The sequence below is a fragment of the Elephas maximus genome, chromosome 21, assembly GCF_024166365.1.
Source record: "Elephas maximus indicus isolate mEleMax1 chromosome 21, mEleMax1 primary haplotype, whole genome shotgun sequence".
In the NCBI taxonomy this organism is placed as follows: domain Eukaryota; kingdom Metazoa; phylum Chordata; class Mammalia; order Proboscidea; family Elephantidae; genus Elephas; species Elephas maximus.
In genome coordinates this window covers 59,804,658-59,821,106 of record NC_064839.1, presented here as the reverse complement: position 1 = coordinate 59,821,106, position 16,449 = coordinate 59,804,658, and the positions used below count along the sequence as shown (strand labels likewise).

The window sequence follows — 16,449 nt, the reverse complement described above, 5'->3', positions numbered from 1 at the left end:
TTTATATACACTGGGTATGAGACTTACTATATATTTGCACATTATTTTTTCTCAGGAGTTGGAAAATATGGCCTAGGTGATAGAAATGATGCCAGAGGTTACATGACAGAATTTTGCAAGACCAACCACTGCTTCATTGCTAATACCTTTTTTCAACAACACAAATGGTGACTCTACAGGTGGAATACACAGGAATCAAATCGACTACATCTGTGGAAAGACACGATGGAAATGCTCAATATCATCAGTTAGAACAAAGCCAGGGACTGACTGTGAAACACGCCATCGATTGCTCATACACAAGTTCAAACTGAAGCTGAAGAAAAGTAGAACAAGTCCATGAGAGACAAAGTACAACCTTGAGTATATCCGCCTGAATTGAGAGACCATCTGAAGAATAGATGTGACGCATTGAACACTAATGACCAAAGACTAGACAAGTTGTAGAATGACAACATACATGAAGAAAGTAAGAGGTAATTAAAAAGACAGGAAAGAAAAGGCCAAAATGAAAGTCAGAAGAGACACCGAAACTTGCTTTTGAATGTGGAGCAGCTAAAGCGAAAGGAAAAAAATGATGAAGTAAAAGAGTTGAGCAGAAGATTGATTACAAAGGACAGCTTGTTTAATATTTTTCCCTAGAATCCTTCAGTATTGCAACTTGAGACTTGAATTGTTTCTTCAGTTCTTTCACCTTGAGAAATGCTGACATGTTCTTCCCTTTTGGTTTTCTATCTCCAGGGGTTTTTACATGTCATCACAATAGTTTGTCTTCTCGAGCTGCTCTTTGACCTCTCCTGTTCAGCTCTTTTGTGCCATCATTTTTTTCCTTTTACGTAAGCTACTTGATGTTCAAGAGAAAGTTTCAGAGTCTCTTCTGACATCCATTTAGGCCTTTTCTTTCTCTCCTGTGTTTTTAATTTTTTTCTGCCTCATGTGGGTTGCAGATTCAGGTGAGAGTATAAGAAATAGCCCTTACACTTTCCAGAAAATATAATTCTGACTTGTGTTCTGCCACACAATAACACAGCACACCTGAGCGATAGTGATGAGGGAAAATTCTGTGAATCTTTACAAGTTGTCAGAGCCTGAAGACAGGGGTAGGACTGCCTGTAACCTCCAGAAAAAAAAATAAAAGAAAAGAAAAGAAGAAACAAATCCCCCAGGGAGGCCCACCAGAGCTTTGCATTATCTGCCTGTGTGGGAGGCAGGATAGGTGGTGGCTGTGATTTGCTTTTCAGTTCTAGAGTGGACTTGCCTGGGCTGTAATCTTACGCTCCCTCTCTTAACCTCTCTCATGCACAGTTTTTTCATTTACGTATTGGGAACCACAATCACTGTGAGGGTTGCATGAGATGAAGCCTGCAGCATGTTTAGTTTTGTAGGAGGCACACATTCCTCTCATTATATTCACAGGACAACCTTCTCCAGCACCCTCAATTTCTGGTGAAGTTTCACTCCCTGCCTCTTGCTCAAAGTCCACCATAGGGTACACACTATTTCTGTGTGCATGGCGTTCCTAAGATTCTGTGTCATTTAGGGTACCTCCATTACCGACCACTCTCAAAGATCTGTGACCTTGCATACCCCAGGAATCTGTGAGATGGACAGGCTGAGTATGGTGTGGGGAGTGATGAATAAAGGCACTGGACCTCAGAGTGCAGCATTCGGCAAAGTAAGGACCTGGTTTACTGAGGACCCACTATTTGACTCTGCCAGCCTCCTATTTACAAACACTGTGGGCCTTGCTTCTTCGCATAGGTGCCTTCACACTGTAACAGAAATACCACAACTGGGTGGCTTTCAAGGACAGATACTTATTTTCCCACTGTTCTGAAGGCTAAAAGTACAAATGAGGGTCTAAGCTACGTTGACTCCTTCTTTGTAGGTAGTCCTGGGTATTCATTGGTACCATATGTGTTTGTGTGTGTGTGTCAGGAGTCCAAGTGCAGGTTTCTGTGCTGACATTGCTCTTCATATACCTTGGGGCAATTAGGTTTAGGATCCCCCTACAATCCTCCTACACTGGTATGATGAAACTGATTGACAGATTACATTATGTCAGATTGAATTATGAGAGGTGATTACATTACAATATCAAAGTAATTAGATTAGATTACATCCACAGTATACGTGTTACCCCAGCACATAATTGGGAGGAACACTATTCAATCCGTAATAGGTATTTAATGTGTCAAATTATGAGAAGTTCTACTTTAGTCATTCTGTATAATTTAGCCATCTGAAATTCCACAAATTTATATTTTATAAGGATAAACTCTTTTACAAACAAGTGGTAGAACAAAACAAAAAATGTAGTCTAAAAAAGAATATGGGTGCAATTTTCAAAATCAATTATGAATCTGATTGCACTTAATTAGCAATTCTCCTAAAATAAATTGTTATGTTTCAAAGAATTTCTGAGAATATATACTACTACTCAGAGAAAGTGAAATTAGGTTGGGATTTCAGGAAAGGTGGAGGAATAAATAAGGGACTACATCATGTGTATGGGGGATGAGAAGGGCCATGGGATGAAGGTGACCGTGAAAAGGTCCAGAGGTGGAAGGATGAGTGTGTGGAGTTCAAAGAAGAGGAGGGGATAGTGGGTGATGAGCTAAGAATAGATGGCAACCAGTGTAGGGGCTTTTGACACCTGGTAAAGTTTTTGTTTCTTTCCAAGAGCTATGAAAACTACTCCATTGTTTTAAGTAGCATGATTAAAGTTCCAACGTGAAAAAAAGATAACATGTATGGAAGAGGTGAGGTAAAGTTAATGGGAGTAAATCACTTAAGAGGCTGTGCAGTGTAGTCTGGTGGAGATGGTCATGATGGTAACTGGTTTTCAGATAGGGACTGAGATGTGCAAGAGGATAAAGATGAGGGTGGAGCACTGGAAAAGAGGGAGCAATTATAGTAGCTGCTGACCAACACCATGAAGATACAAGGTGGAGTAGAGTCAGCAGATAATCAGAGGCGTCCTCAGTCCTGGTAGTTCTGCTTCCTGGCCCTGCTGCTTGTTGCTTCATGCTGGCATATCCCAGTGTTCTTTTCCTCATAAGATTTCCTTCTCCCCAGTTCCTTCATATCTTGGAGGCATGGAGTCAGAGAACCTAAACAACCAACAGCTGGTTGTCCTTGGCTTGACACATTTTACAAGTTCTCTTTCTATGTCAGGCATGTGCATGATTGGCTTGCCTTCTAGGTCTGTTCAAGTGGCCACTCTATGGAAAGTGGTGGAGCCACGATGATGAAGTAGTTCAGAGCTAAAGCTGCTAGCCAAAATGCCCGCAGTTTGAATTCACCAGCCACTCGTTGAAAACACTATGGGGCAGTTCTACTCAGTCTTATAGGGTCACCATGAGTCGGAATCTTCTGGACCACTACTGATTTGGTTTGGTTTTGTTTTGTGAAAAGTGTGAGTGGAAGATACTTCAGTCACTGGAATGTGTTGCAGCTTATGGTGAGGATGCAAGGAGGAAGGGAGAGACTCAACCCAGATCTCTCCAACTGAAATGTGAAATTCTGCTATTCCTTGTACTGCATGGTGCTGAAAATTGCATATTGTAATATAAAGGTCAAACTGGTGGGTTCCGGAGGTAAACAAACCAGGGTGAAAATATGAATAGGTCTCCCTCAGACTTAAAGATTTTCAGCAAGGATGGGATTAAAGGACGCTGACAGGCTAAAAGGGTTAAAAAGGTTTAGGAAGGTGTAAATGATATCATGCCTATTAACAGCGAGTCTGGCCCACCTGACTTGATTGACTCACAGGAGATCCCTTTCTCCACCAACCAACCATTCTCTCCCACATTGCCCAGCCCTGCCCTCCTTCCTCAAGGGAGGAACCACCAATTGATTGGGGACGGAGTCCTAGGAAGAGCTCCACCCTCCAGCTGTGTATATATGCTGTGGTCCAACCACCGACCAGCCTTCAGGTACAAGGCTGACTGTGGAGACCAGCCTGGGAGACAAGCCACAGCGATCCTCCACAGCAACGATCTTTTGCAGGAGTGACCCTCGGCTGCGGAGACCGTCTAGAGTGTCAACCTTCAGCAGCGGCGACCCTCCTCAATCGCTACTCTCGCAGAGGGGAACCTCCGCAGCAGCAAACCTCCTCAGAGACGACCCCCAGGGAGCGGCGACCCTCCACAGTGCTGGTTGCTCCAGGTAAGCCAAAAGCGAGCCATGTGGGTGCAGGAGGCTGGAACATAGGAGAAATATAGGGCTGAGAAAGACCCTTAAAGTGAATCCAAACTCGGGTTTGCAGTTTTTTCTTAACGTACTTTAAGTGAAAGTTTACAAATCAAGTCAGCCTCTCACACAAAAAAACTTACATAAACCTGGCTACATACTCCCAGTTGCTCGCGGCCCGCTCCCTCCCTCCACTCTCTCTTTTCCTGTCAATTCTGCCAGCTTCTAATGCCCTCTACCCTCTCATCTCCCCTCCAGACAGGAGATGTAACCATAGTCTCAAGTGTCCACCTGACCCAAGAAGCTCACTCCTCACCAGCATCCCTCTCCATCCCATTGTCCAGTCCAATCCCTGTCTGAAGAGTTGGCTTTGGGAATGGTTCCTGTCTTGGGCCGACAGAAGGTCTGGGGGCCACGGCCAGCGGGGCCCTTCTAGTCTCAGTCAGACCATCAAGTCTGGTATTTTTATGAGAATTTGGGGTCTGCATCCCCTGCTCTCCTGCTACCTCAGGAGTTCTCTGTTGCGTTCCCTGTCAGGGCAGTCATCAGTTGTAGCTGGGCACCATCTAGTTCTTCTGCTCTCAGGTTGATGTAGTCTCTGGCTTATGTGGCCTTTTCTGTCTCCTGGGCTCATAACTACCTTGTGTCCTTGGTGTTCTTCATTCTCCTTTGATCCAGGTGGGTTGAGACCAATTGATGCATCTTAGACGGCTGCTTGCTAGCGTTTAAGACCCCAGACACCACTCTCCAAAGTGGGCTGCAGAATGTTTTCTCAGTAGATTTTATTATGCCAATTGACTTAGATGCCCCCTGAAACCATGGTCTCCAAACCCCCACCCCTGCTATGCTGGCCTTTGAAGCATTCAGTTTATTCAGGAAACTTCTTTGCTTTTTGGTTTAGTCCAGTTGTGCTGACCTCGCCTGTATTGTGTGTGGTCTTTCCCTTCACCTAAAGTAGTTCTTACCTACTATCTAATTAGTGAATACCCCTCTCCCACCCTCCCTCCTGCCTTTCATAGCCATCAAAGAATATTTTCTTCTCTGTTTAAACTATTTCTCGAGTCCTTATAATAGTGGTCTTAAACAATATTTGTCCTTTTGCAACTGACTGATTTCACTCAGAATAATGCCTTCCAGATTCCTCCACGTTGTGAAATGTTTCACAGATGCATCACTGTTCTTTGTCGATGCATAGTATTCCATTGTGTGAATATACCAAAATTTATTTATCCATTCATTCGTTGATGAGCAGCTTGGTGGCTTCCAACTTTTTGCTATTGTAAATAGCGCTGCAGTGAACATGGGTGTGCATATATCTGTTCGTGTAAAGGCTCTTATTTCTCTAGGATATACTCCAAGGAGTGGGATTGCTGGATCGTATGGTAGTTCTATTTCTAGCTTTTTTTAAGGAAGCGCCAAATCGATTTCCAAAGTGGTTGTACCATTTTACATTCCCACCAGCAGTGTAGAAGTGTTCCAATCTCTCCACAGCCTCTCCAACATATAACATTTTGTGTTTTTTTGGATTAATGCCAGCCTTGTTGTAGTGAGATGGAATCTCATTGTAGTTTTGATTTGCATTTCTTTAATGTCTAATGACTGTGAGCATTTCCTCATGTATCTGTTAGCTACCTGAATGTCTTCTTTAGTGAAGTGTCTGTTCATATCTTCTGCCCATTTTTTAATTGGGTTATTTGTCTTTTTGTAGTTGAGTTTTTGCAATAATGTAGATTTTAGAGATCAGGCACTGATTGGAAATGTCATAACTAAAAACTATTTCCCATTCTGTAGGTAATCTTACTTTTTTTTGCACAGTCTTTGGATGAGCACAGGTGTTGATTTTTAGGAGCTCCCAGTTATCTACTTTTTCTTCCGCATTGTTAGTAATGTTTTGTATACTGTTTACGCCATGTATTAAGGCTCCTAATATTGTCCCTATTTTTCCTTCCCTGATCTTTATTGTTTTAGATTTTATATTTAGGTCTTTGATCCATTTGGGGTTCGTTTTTGTGCATGGTGCATTTGCAGTATTTTTAAAGAGATCATATATTACGGTTCTAACTCCTTGTTACAAATACAGACACCCAGATCCCACCCTAATCCTATGGAATCAGAGAAAACAAACAAAAAAACGCGAAACCCGTTGCGGTCGGGTGGATTCCGACTCATAGTGACACTATAGAACACAGTAGGACTGCCTCCATAGGGTTTCCAAGGAGTGCCTGGTGGATTCCATTGGCCGACCTTTTGGTTACCAGCTGTAGCTCTTAACCACTATGCCACCAGGTTTTCCGGAATCAGAGAAGGGGTGACAAATATCTATGCCTGACAAGTGCCTGGAGGTGGCTGACCTGAAGCCAAGTGTGGAATCACCTTCCAGGGTGTCTCAGTGACAAACAGTTTTTTGTATAGTTGGGATGAGTGGAGGGATAAGAACCCTGAGGCCTGATATCCCCAATGCCCTGAACAGCCCTTATCTTACTTAACCCTCACAAGAAACAAAAAACCCTAAGTCATCATTTTCTCACTTTCCTTAGCTCCCAGAAAACTAGGCTGTGTTGAAGAGTGCTCCCTTACATTGAAGCCCTCACTGCACAATGGCCTTTGCCGTCTCACTGGGCAACCTCCTCACAGAGGCTAGCTGCCCCATTTGCCTGGATTATCTGAAAGACCCTGTGACCATTGACTGCGGCCACAACTTCTGTTGCTCCTGCATCCAACAGTACTGGATTGATCTACAGGACTACTTCCCCTGTCCAGTCTGCCTCCAACAATGTCCCGATGGAAGCCTCAGAAGGAACACTCAATTATGTAACATGATTGATATTGTTAAGCAACTTCCCACCAGGAGGAGCAAGAGGAAACGCCAGGAAGAGAAACCCCTGTGTGAGAAGCACAACCAGGAGCTTTCCCTATTCTGTGAGAAGGACCTGGAGCTACTATGTCCCCAGTGCAGAATCTCCTCCAACCACCAGGATCACCTCCTGATGCCCATTGAGCAAGCTGCATCAAGTCACAGGAGAAAGCTCAAAAGCTACATTGAGTCCCTGAGGAAGCATGTTGGGGATGCCGAAAATGGGTTAGGTACGGCAGTCTCAAAAGTAGTGAAATTGAAGTGCAAAGTAGAAAATCAGAAGGGTGACTTACACTCAGAATTTCAACAATTAATACATTTCTTGGAAAAGGATCAGGCAGAAATTCATGTTAGGCTCCTAAAAGAGGAGGAGGATATTAACAAAAAACTAATTGCAAACAGAATCCAAATTTCAGACCATACTTCCATACTAAAAAATCTGTTAAGTGAAATAACAGAGAAGTGTGTGCAGGAAGACCTGGACTTACTGACAGATATTGGAAGCATCCACAACAGGTATGAACTCCTAAAACCCCCAGCAGTGTTTTCATATGAGCTAAAGAGGGAGCATTGCAGTCTCCCTCCACAATATTTTGGTCTGCAAAATATGATCAGCATATTTCAGGTAAATTTGATACTAGATCCCGAAACTGCCCACTCCAATCTTATTGTCTCAGAAGGTAGAAAAACTGTGATGTATAGAATGATGAAGCCAAACTGTCCTCAGAGTCCCTGGGAATTTAATGTTTACCCATCTGTCTTGAGTTCTGAGGGATTTGATAGTGGCAGACATTTTTGGCAGGTAGAAGTAAGAGGGACAGGTGATTGGTCCTTAGGTGTGTGTAAAGAATCATTCCCTAGAAATGCAGTTACATCACCTTCTCCAAATAATGGATGCTGGCAAATTGAGCTCTGGAATAGTAAACTTGCTGCATGGGAGTCAGTAGACCTCACACGGATTGGTGTTTTTCTGGGCTATGAATTGGGAGAGATTTCATTCTACAATTTGAATAATAAATCACATTTTTGTACTTCCACTGTAATGACTACAGAAAAACTTATACCCTATTTCTCTATTGGACCGTCTTCAAATTCTCTTGCAATACGTATTGTGAGAAATGAATGATGAAACTCCTGGGATATCATTTTGTATGTAGCTATATTTTTTCCTATGATCATGGAGAGCATTTATAATAAAGGGTTTCACTCCGTTTTTGTTGTTTTACAGCTGATTTGTTTTTTTTAATAGACTATTTTTTAGAGCACTCTTAAGTTTACAGAAAAATTGTGCAGACATTAGAGAGAAATCCCACATGCCCCCCCTTCCATCCACATACTGTCTCTATTATTATTAGCATGTTGCATTCATGTGACACATTGGTTACAGTTCATAAACATACTTGTTCATCATTATTAACTAAAGTCTATAGTTTACATTAGTGGTGACCTTTAGATTGTACAGTCTTACGGGTTTTGACAAGTGCATAATGTCATGTGTCCAGCATTACAGCAAAATACAGAATAGTTACACTACCTTAAAAATGCCTTGTGCTCCACTTGTTCTTCCCTCTCCCTCTCTCTTTCTGAATTCCTGGCTATCACTGATCTTTTAACTGTCTATTCCAGAATGTCATATATTTCGAATGATGCAGTAAGTAGCTTTTTCAGATTGTCTTCTTTAACTCCTGATCTTTCAAGTAGCATGATCATTCATTCCTTTTATTGCTGATCAGTACTCCATTGTGTGCAAATTTGAAATAAAAAACACAACACCATTTACATTAGCACTAAAATTTTAAATGCTTAAGTAGAAATCTCCCAAAATATGTATAAGATTTATGAGGAAAAGGACAAAACTCTAAAGTATGAAAACAAAGGAGATCCCAATAAATGGAGAGTGATGGGAAAATGGTCTGTGCCTCCTAATATGGGCTGCCTACTCAGAGCCCTTGTGTCCAGAACATTTGCTGATAGCAGATGTTGAGAAGTGAATGAGTCTCCCTTTCCCATTTCTTAGGATAGAAACCTGCCTCCCAGTTCTCGACAGAGAGTAGCTTTCTGTGTTCTGCTCATGTGTGGGCAGCATATGGCACCAGGTCTACCCCAATTCTGTATCTGTCCCCAGCAGGGAGGGAATGGAGTTTACCTGTATGACAAGAGGGTTGTGGACATCAGACCTGCTGTCTTAGTTATCTAATGTTGCAATAACAGAAATACCACAAGGTTTTAAAAACAGAAGTTTATTTTCTTGGTGTTTAAGAGGCTAGAAGTCTGAATTCAGAATGTCGGCTCTAGGGGAAGGCTTTCTCTCTCTGTAGCCTATGGGGGAAGGTCTTTGTCTCTTCAGCTTCTATTGGCTTGTTCCTTGGAGGTCTCTATGTGGCTTGGCATCTATCTTCCCCCGTTTCTGCCTGCTCAATTTGCTCCTTTTGTATCGTGTTAGAGATTGACTCGAGCCATATATCGTGTTAGAGATTGACTCGAGACACATGCTACACCAATCCTATCTCAGTAACAATAAAGAAAACCCATTCCCAATTTGGTTTATAACCACAGGCATAGAGGCTAGGATTTACAATGCATATTTTCATGGGACACCATTCAGTCCATAACACCTGTCCTTCATCAACCATGGGAAGTGACTAACTGACCACAGTAACCAGTGCCTGTTAGTGAAGCTCTCCTTGTTCTATTATCTCTTCTATTCTGCCTTAGTGTGATCTGTGTGTTTTGTTCATGACCTCAAACCCTGGCCTGACGTAGAAGTATTCCGTGTTCATGGATAGGGAGACAATATGACAATGTCAATTCTTCCCCATTTCCTCTATAAATTCAATGCAAACCTGATCAAAGTCTCAGAGAGTTATTTTGTGGATATTGACAAACTGATACTAAAGTTTACATGTAAAGGCAAAGTAGAAGTAGAATAGCCAACACAATCCTGAAGAAGAACAAAATTGGAGAACTGACACAATGTGACTTCAAGACTTATTATAAAGCTGTAGTGATCAAGACAGTGTGGTATTGCTGAAGGCATAGATCAGTGGACAGAATAGACATCACAGATACAGACCCACAGAAATGTAGTCAATCGTCTTTGACAAAGGAACAAAAACAATTCAATGAAGAAAGCACAGTCTTTTAAATAAATAGTGCAAGAACAATGAGACATGCACCTACAAAAAAATGAGTCTAGACAAAGAGCTTACCTTTTTCACATAAATTAACTCAAAGTGGACCATAGACCTAAATTTCAAACACAAAATTTGAAAATTTCAATAGATTATGTAGTAACAAATCAAGGTGACCTGGGATTTGGTGAGAACTTTTTATGTAGAAAACCAAAAGCACGATTCAAAGACAGTTTTGTCCCTCTTTTTATAATTATCCACACTATTGAAATTGTCATTCCCCATCTCTTATAAGGAAGATTTGGGAACCTGCTGCAAATTATTTGCAGTTCTAAAATTAAAATAATTAAATAAATTAACAAATTGCACTACTGATTCTTCAAAAACATATACCACAAATATTCCTCATTTACCTTTACATTGAATGGGCAAAGAATGCTTAAAATAGATAAAATAGACTTATAAAGAGGATTTTAAAAAGTCTCTACATATACCGAACTGAAATGGAGTAAGTGCAAAACACTGCATGTAGTATGCTTTTCTTGAAAATGAACACAGAAATAAAAATGAGTTTCTATATTTGTATGTACATAGGTTGTTTGTGGAAGAAAACAAGAGAAACTTAAGAATGGTTATGCTGGAGAGGAATGAGAGCTGATGGTCTGGAAAAAGAGCATCACTGCGCTCTACTATAAACTGTGAGTTTTTGACAACTTCATCTATGTCATTTCAATTTCTTAAAATGTCATGGTGAATGAGACTGTAATGATTACTGGAAAATTACAAGAATCTAGGTTTTATTTCTGCCCATTGAAGGAAGGCTGCATCCTATCTCCTGAATGGACAGCCATCCACTTGGAGGAAATCCACATATCATGCAGTTTGCTTCTCTATTTTCTGGATTGTCAGTTCTCTGATGGTGGGGACTTTAGATGGCATCTTTGCATTCCAGATTCTAATTTGGTGTCTCACATCTACTGAGACATCATGCAATGTCAGCCTAAGGAATAACTGAATAGATTTGTGACTCAAATTTATGTGATTGGGGAGGAAACCTGAGTTAGAGCTGCAGATATAACAGTTTTCAGCATCTGTAGCAATGGGTATAACACCTATCCTCACCCCTAGATTTTTCTATCAAGTCTAATTCCACTGCCACCGTGGCTGTTTCCTTTGTTATCAATGCAGTTTAATGAAAAATATAATTGTGTGGTAGAGCCTGTTCTACCTGGAAGCCTTAGGGTGAAGAACCACTGGTGTCAACTGAGTGGACAGCTCAGTGTTTTCAACTAGCCACAGAAAGAGACCAGAAAATTGCCCAAATGTGATGAGGTGGCAGGAAAGTAACCTGTTAAGATGACTGAGATGGTACAGTGGAAACCTGTCAAGAAGATTAATTTCCTGACATATCAAGAGAACTAAATGTTTGGACATAAACCATTTCAATGAACTTGGACCCCAGATCACTGACATAATGTTGAAATCAGTTTCAGTAACGTGGTTCCGTTTTAGAGGTTCGAGAAACGACATTGGTTTTCTAAATCTCTCGGTCCAAAAAATATATTTAATGTGGAACCAATTGTTTAAAAGGGAGTGTGATGGGTGATATAATCAGGTTTCTGTATTTCAGGATAGAGATATTGCATCTAGTTTCTGCAGCACATTATAGACTAAGGAAATGACAGCCCCCAGAACAATAATACCTGACATGTACTTTGTTTTTATTAACAGGCACCGTTACATCAAATCAGTCTTCAGAGCATTAATATCTGAACAATGTGTTTTAGTCCCCTAGAGGGTCATAACAAAAATACCACAACATAGGTACCTTTAAAGGACAGAAATTTATTTTCTCACAGATATGGAAGTTTGAAGTCCAAATTCAGGGCGTCAGTAGGCCTATGTGCTCTCTCTGCTGGCGCTAAGGGAGCATCCTTCCATGTCTCTTTCAGCTTCATCGACTACAATGGCAGTGCTTTACTATGTTTTGACAAACTCCACTCTATACCTCTAGCTGAGACCTCTCTGTAAACTGTCATGAAAGACCGTATTTACGAATAAGGTCACATTCACAGGCTCAGGTGTGAGGACTTCATTCAACTCATCTTTTCAGGATACACAATTCAAGTCATCTCCATTTGTATGAATTCACCAGTTTCTTAAGCAAATTACACATCCCACGGTTTCTAATATAAATAAAAGAGTTATTTATTTCTTTTAATTTTGGAGAAATAGAGATCTATTTAAAGCCATGAAATGTTTACATTCTTATTTAAGAAACCACCATTTAAAGAGGATGGCTATGCAAAGGTGGGAAGGATACAATGAATGGAATGTGACTAGAATATGGTGATAACCATGAACCTATGGCAAGGGCTGATAAACTCTTGTCCAAAAAGTAACCAGGAAAGAAGTGGTCAACTGAGCTGAAACTGTAAGACACTTGAAATGTTGTTGGAAGCTAACACTGCCAAAATACAGATCATATCCTGTGAAGTAGTGGCCAGGAGTACAACCTAAGCAAGTAACAAAAGTCTACTGTACAAAGACTATTATATTCTGCTTTTCATTTTATCTCTATTTATACACATTTTTTTCTAAATCTATATGTATTCTTTTTCTCTCATCATATTATATAAAACCATGTCCACATGCTACCACAAAATACTGCTTATCTGTGTGTCTTAGTTTCCCAGTGCTGCCGTAACAGAAATACCACAAGTGTGTGACTTTCAAGAACAGGAATTAATTTTCTCATAGTTCCAGAAACAAAAAGACCAAATGCAGGGCACCAGATTTAGGGGAATACTCTATCTGTGGGCACTGGGGAAAGATACTTGCATCTTTCAGCCTATGCAACCCCAGTGTTCCTTGAGGATCTTGATGTGGCATCTACCTTCAACCCATTTGTGGATTTGTGGTTGCTTCTGTGTTTAATCTGCTCATTTTTATAACTCAGTGGTGATTACGGAGAATTCTATTCTGCAACACATGGGGTGGTCATGAAATGGAATTGACTCAAAGACAACTGGTTTGATTTGATTTTTGTTTTATTGATTAGTTTTAGGTGATACCCCCCCCCCACATACACACACACTGATATGGCTTCATTAAAATAACAAAACCCTATTCCAAAACTAGATTATATCCACAGGTATGGGGGTTAGCATTACAGCGCCTATTTTAGAGGGAAACGATTCAATCCATAATATTGTGTTGCGTTACATTGTGTTAAACTGCCACTGCTTTAACAAATGCCTGTGCATGGCAGCCTATATGTGTGTTGTTTACAATTTCTGCTAATGGATAGTTTTACTTTTCACACCTCTGTATTTTTTGCATATTGCTATAATTTGAGGAAGGTTACCAGGAATTTCTGAGAATCCATTTCATTAAGATAAGGGTAACTTCTTCATTATCGGGATGGCTGTGCTGTGGTAATCTCAGCTGTTCAAAAAAAAAGAAAAATTACCTATTTCTTATTCATATATAGCACAGCCTGGATCAGCAGGGCTGTCTTAGGTATCCAGTGCTGCTATAACAGAAATACCACAAATAGTACTACACAATACAGGGGATCATGGCCCAACCAAACTGACACACATTTTTGGGATACATATTTCCATCCATAACTTTCCATCCTCTCATCCCAAAATACATCCCCTTGCCCCAGTAAAATACATTCCTCCCATCATATCATATCATCCCAAAAGTTTTAAAACAATTCCAAGGCCAAATTCCATCCTGGGGCAAAATTCCTCTTCCTGTGTGAAACCTAGTATACAAGATATCTGCTTCCAAAGCACAATGGTTTATCAGGCACAAGGTAGACATTTCCATTAAAAATGGGAAAACTTCAAGGGAAGGAAGGGATAACAGGCACCAAGCAAGTCAGCAGAACACATTACATTAGATCTCAAGGACGGAATATAATCCTCTGTTCTCTGAGACCATTTAGACAATGGCCCTGCCCTCCAGACTCTGGATGTTGTTCACACTCCTGGGATTCTGGATGAAGGTTGCTAGGCACTAGGCTTCAGCTCAGCCTTCCAGGCCCCCTGGGAGAGCAGCCCCATTCTCCTACCCTATCTCAGGTGCAACTCCATACCAGGTCCTTCATCCTAGTCTGTTTTAGTCTGGAAGCTCTCCTGAAACCTGTCCACCATGGGTGACACTGCTGGTATTTGGAGTCAGAATTATATCCACAGCAACGTATCATAAATAACATGTGTGTGTGTATGTGTGTGTGTATACACAAAATGTATTTACGGAAGTTACACGGTTACATTTTCATACACTCCAATCTTAGAATTTCAGAAACAGTTTATAGTTAATTCCCACAAAATATTAGTCCCCACAACATCCCTGTCACCAAAGAAACTAAATGAGATAAAACAACCTTCTTCATGTGTTAAAGTTTAGGAGTATTTAAAAAAAGAAAAAATCATCAGTGCTATATTAAGTGATAGTTGTATGATATACAACCATGATATACCATGAATTGCAGGAATAAAATCAAGCAATGTGACAGCGTCCCAGATAGTTTATCATTCATAATCTCTGACAGCACAGATTGTGAGAGGTTGAGAATCACGTCCAATACAGAAATAAGGCTTCAGGATTTCAGAAAATCTATCAGTGAAAGAAAAGATATGAAATCTGTCATTCAAACAGTAAAATGAAATCTCACCCAGTAACTATGTTACCATTGCACAGCTGAATTGCCCAGCATCTCTTCCGCCCTGCCGGGGGCCTCTTTGCCTTTCTGGAAAGGGAGTCTTTACAAAGCCCCACAGACCATTCAGGCTTCTCACCCACTTCCACCTCCCAGTAATGTCTACCAGAACTGAACTCTTCACAACCCAGGACAACTGGGTCAAACTTGAATCTCTTTGGATTAGGAGGAAGTCTTTGTGTTTTCTTCACAAATGTGACAGATTTTTTATCTGCAGAGACAAACAAATTTCAATGTGCTGTTTCGGGGTCCAGTGTCACATCTTCTTTAAATTTCTGTATAATTTTTTGTAGAGCCGAATACTGTGGAGGAAGGCTGCATTCTTCCTTCGTTAGCTGGAAGGAATAGAGCACTGGGGGGTTGAGGCTTTCACAACGATCCTGGATGCTCTTAATATCTGTTAGCAGTTTCACTTCTGACATTACACCCTTCTCTGCCACCTCCTTTAGTAGATTGTTGAGTGTGGGAATGTACTCTGAAAATGCTGCTGTGTTTGCATTTAGTTTCTGTTGAATGTGCTTCTCTTCACGAGCTAACCTGGAGAGAGCTTCTTCACGCTCACGGTCTAAAAACTTGTTCAGGTGCTCAAATTCAGAGAATAATTCTTTCCTCTGCTTTTCCACCTTTTTTCTCAGTTCGAATGGTTCTCTGTCTTGGGTAGTTACCAGTTTTTGAAAATGTTCCATCTGTTTCTTCAGGGGCTCCATGTAACTCATGAGCCTTTTCCTGTGATGAGAGGCAGCCTCCTCTATGGACCTCAAGTAGTGATCCTGGTGGTCTGGGAGCTGCGTGCACAGGGGACACAACACCTCCAGGTCTTCCTCACAGAAGTGGGTGAGTATCTGATTGTGCTTCTCGCACAAGCATGTCTCTTCCTCCCTCTTCCTCTTGCTCCTGGTGATATGGAGTAGCTTGGCAATTTCAGCTATATGTCCCAGCTGGGTTTTGCTCCCGAGGTGCCACTGTAGGCATGGGTGGCGGCACTCAGGGCAAGGGAACCTGTCCTGTCGACCCTCCCAGGACTGCTGGATGCAGGAGCGACAGAAGTTGTGCCCTCATTTGATGGTAACAGGGTCTCTAAAGTAATCCAGACAGATGGGGCAGTTGGCTTCTGCCTGAATTCTTGCCAGGGCTGCTGTGACCTCCATTAGGCTGTGAATGAAGGCTAGGACTGAGAACGCTTTTCTTCAGAAGGTATCCAAGCTATGAAATCCTATGAGGTTGCTGGGCCTCTGTTGTAGACATTTGTGTCAGTAGGAGTACTCTTCACAATCAGCTGCTGATCACAGATTAGTTGGGCAACTAGTCGTCCAGCCCTTTGGCAGCCCAGAGAATACGAAGCCATGCTAATCACTTCTCTCGGTCAGAATCCAGTCACAACCTGAAGGTGCCTATTTGTTCCTGAGGATGAGAAAATATTTCTTCACTTAAAATTAAAAAAAAAGTCTTTGTGGCCCTGCTGAATGCCACCAATTCTTTTCTCTACCCTTTCAATCCACTTATTCCCAAATCAGGTACACTGAAACTGGCTGCTG

The 16,449-nt window shown here is 41.3% G+C and overlaps 1 protein-coding gene and 1 pseudogene across 1 annotated transcript; one reads left to right on the top strand and one right to left on the bottom strand.

Annotated features, from left to right (window-relative positions):
- Positions 1–6,791: 6,791 nt before the first annotated feature.
- Positions 6,792–8,703, top strand: LOC126064627 (putative tripartite motif-containing protein 61). The gene is made up of 2 exons (XM_049863811.1): positions 6,792–7,278; positions 8,675–8,703. The coding sequence occupies exons 1-2, from the start codon at positions 6,792–6,794 to the stop codon at positions 8,701–8,703; spliced, it is 516 nt and encodes a 171-aa protein (XP_049719768.1).
- A 6,023-nt stretch (positions 8,704–14,726) lies between these two features.
- Positions 14,727–16,062, bottom strand: LOC126064626 (tripartite motif-containing protein 75-like; annotated as a pseudogene).
- Between the last annotated feature and the right edge of the window lie 387 nt (positions 16,063–16,449).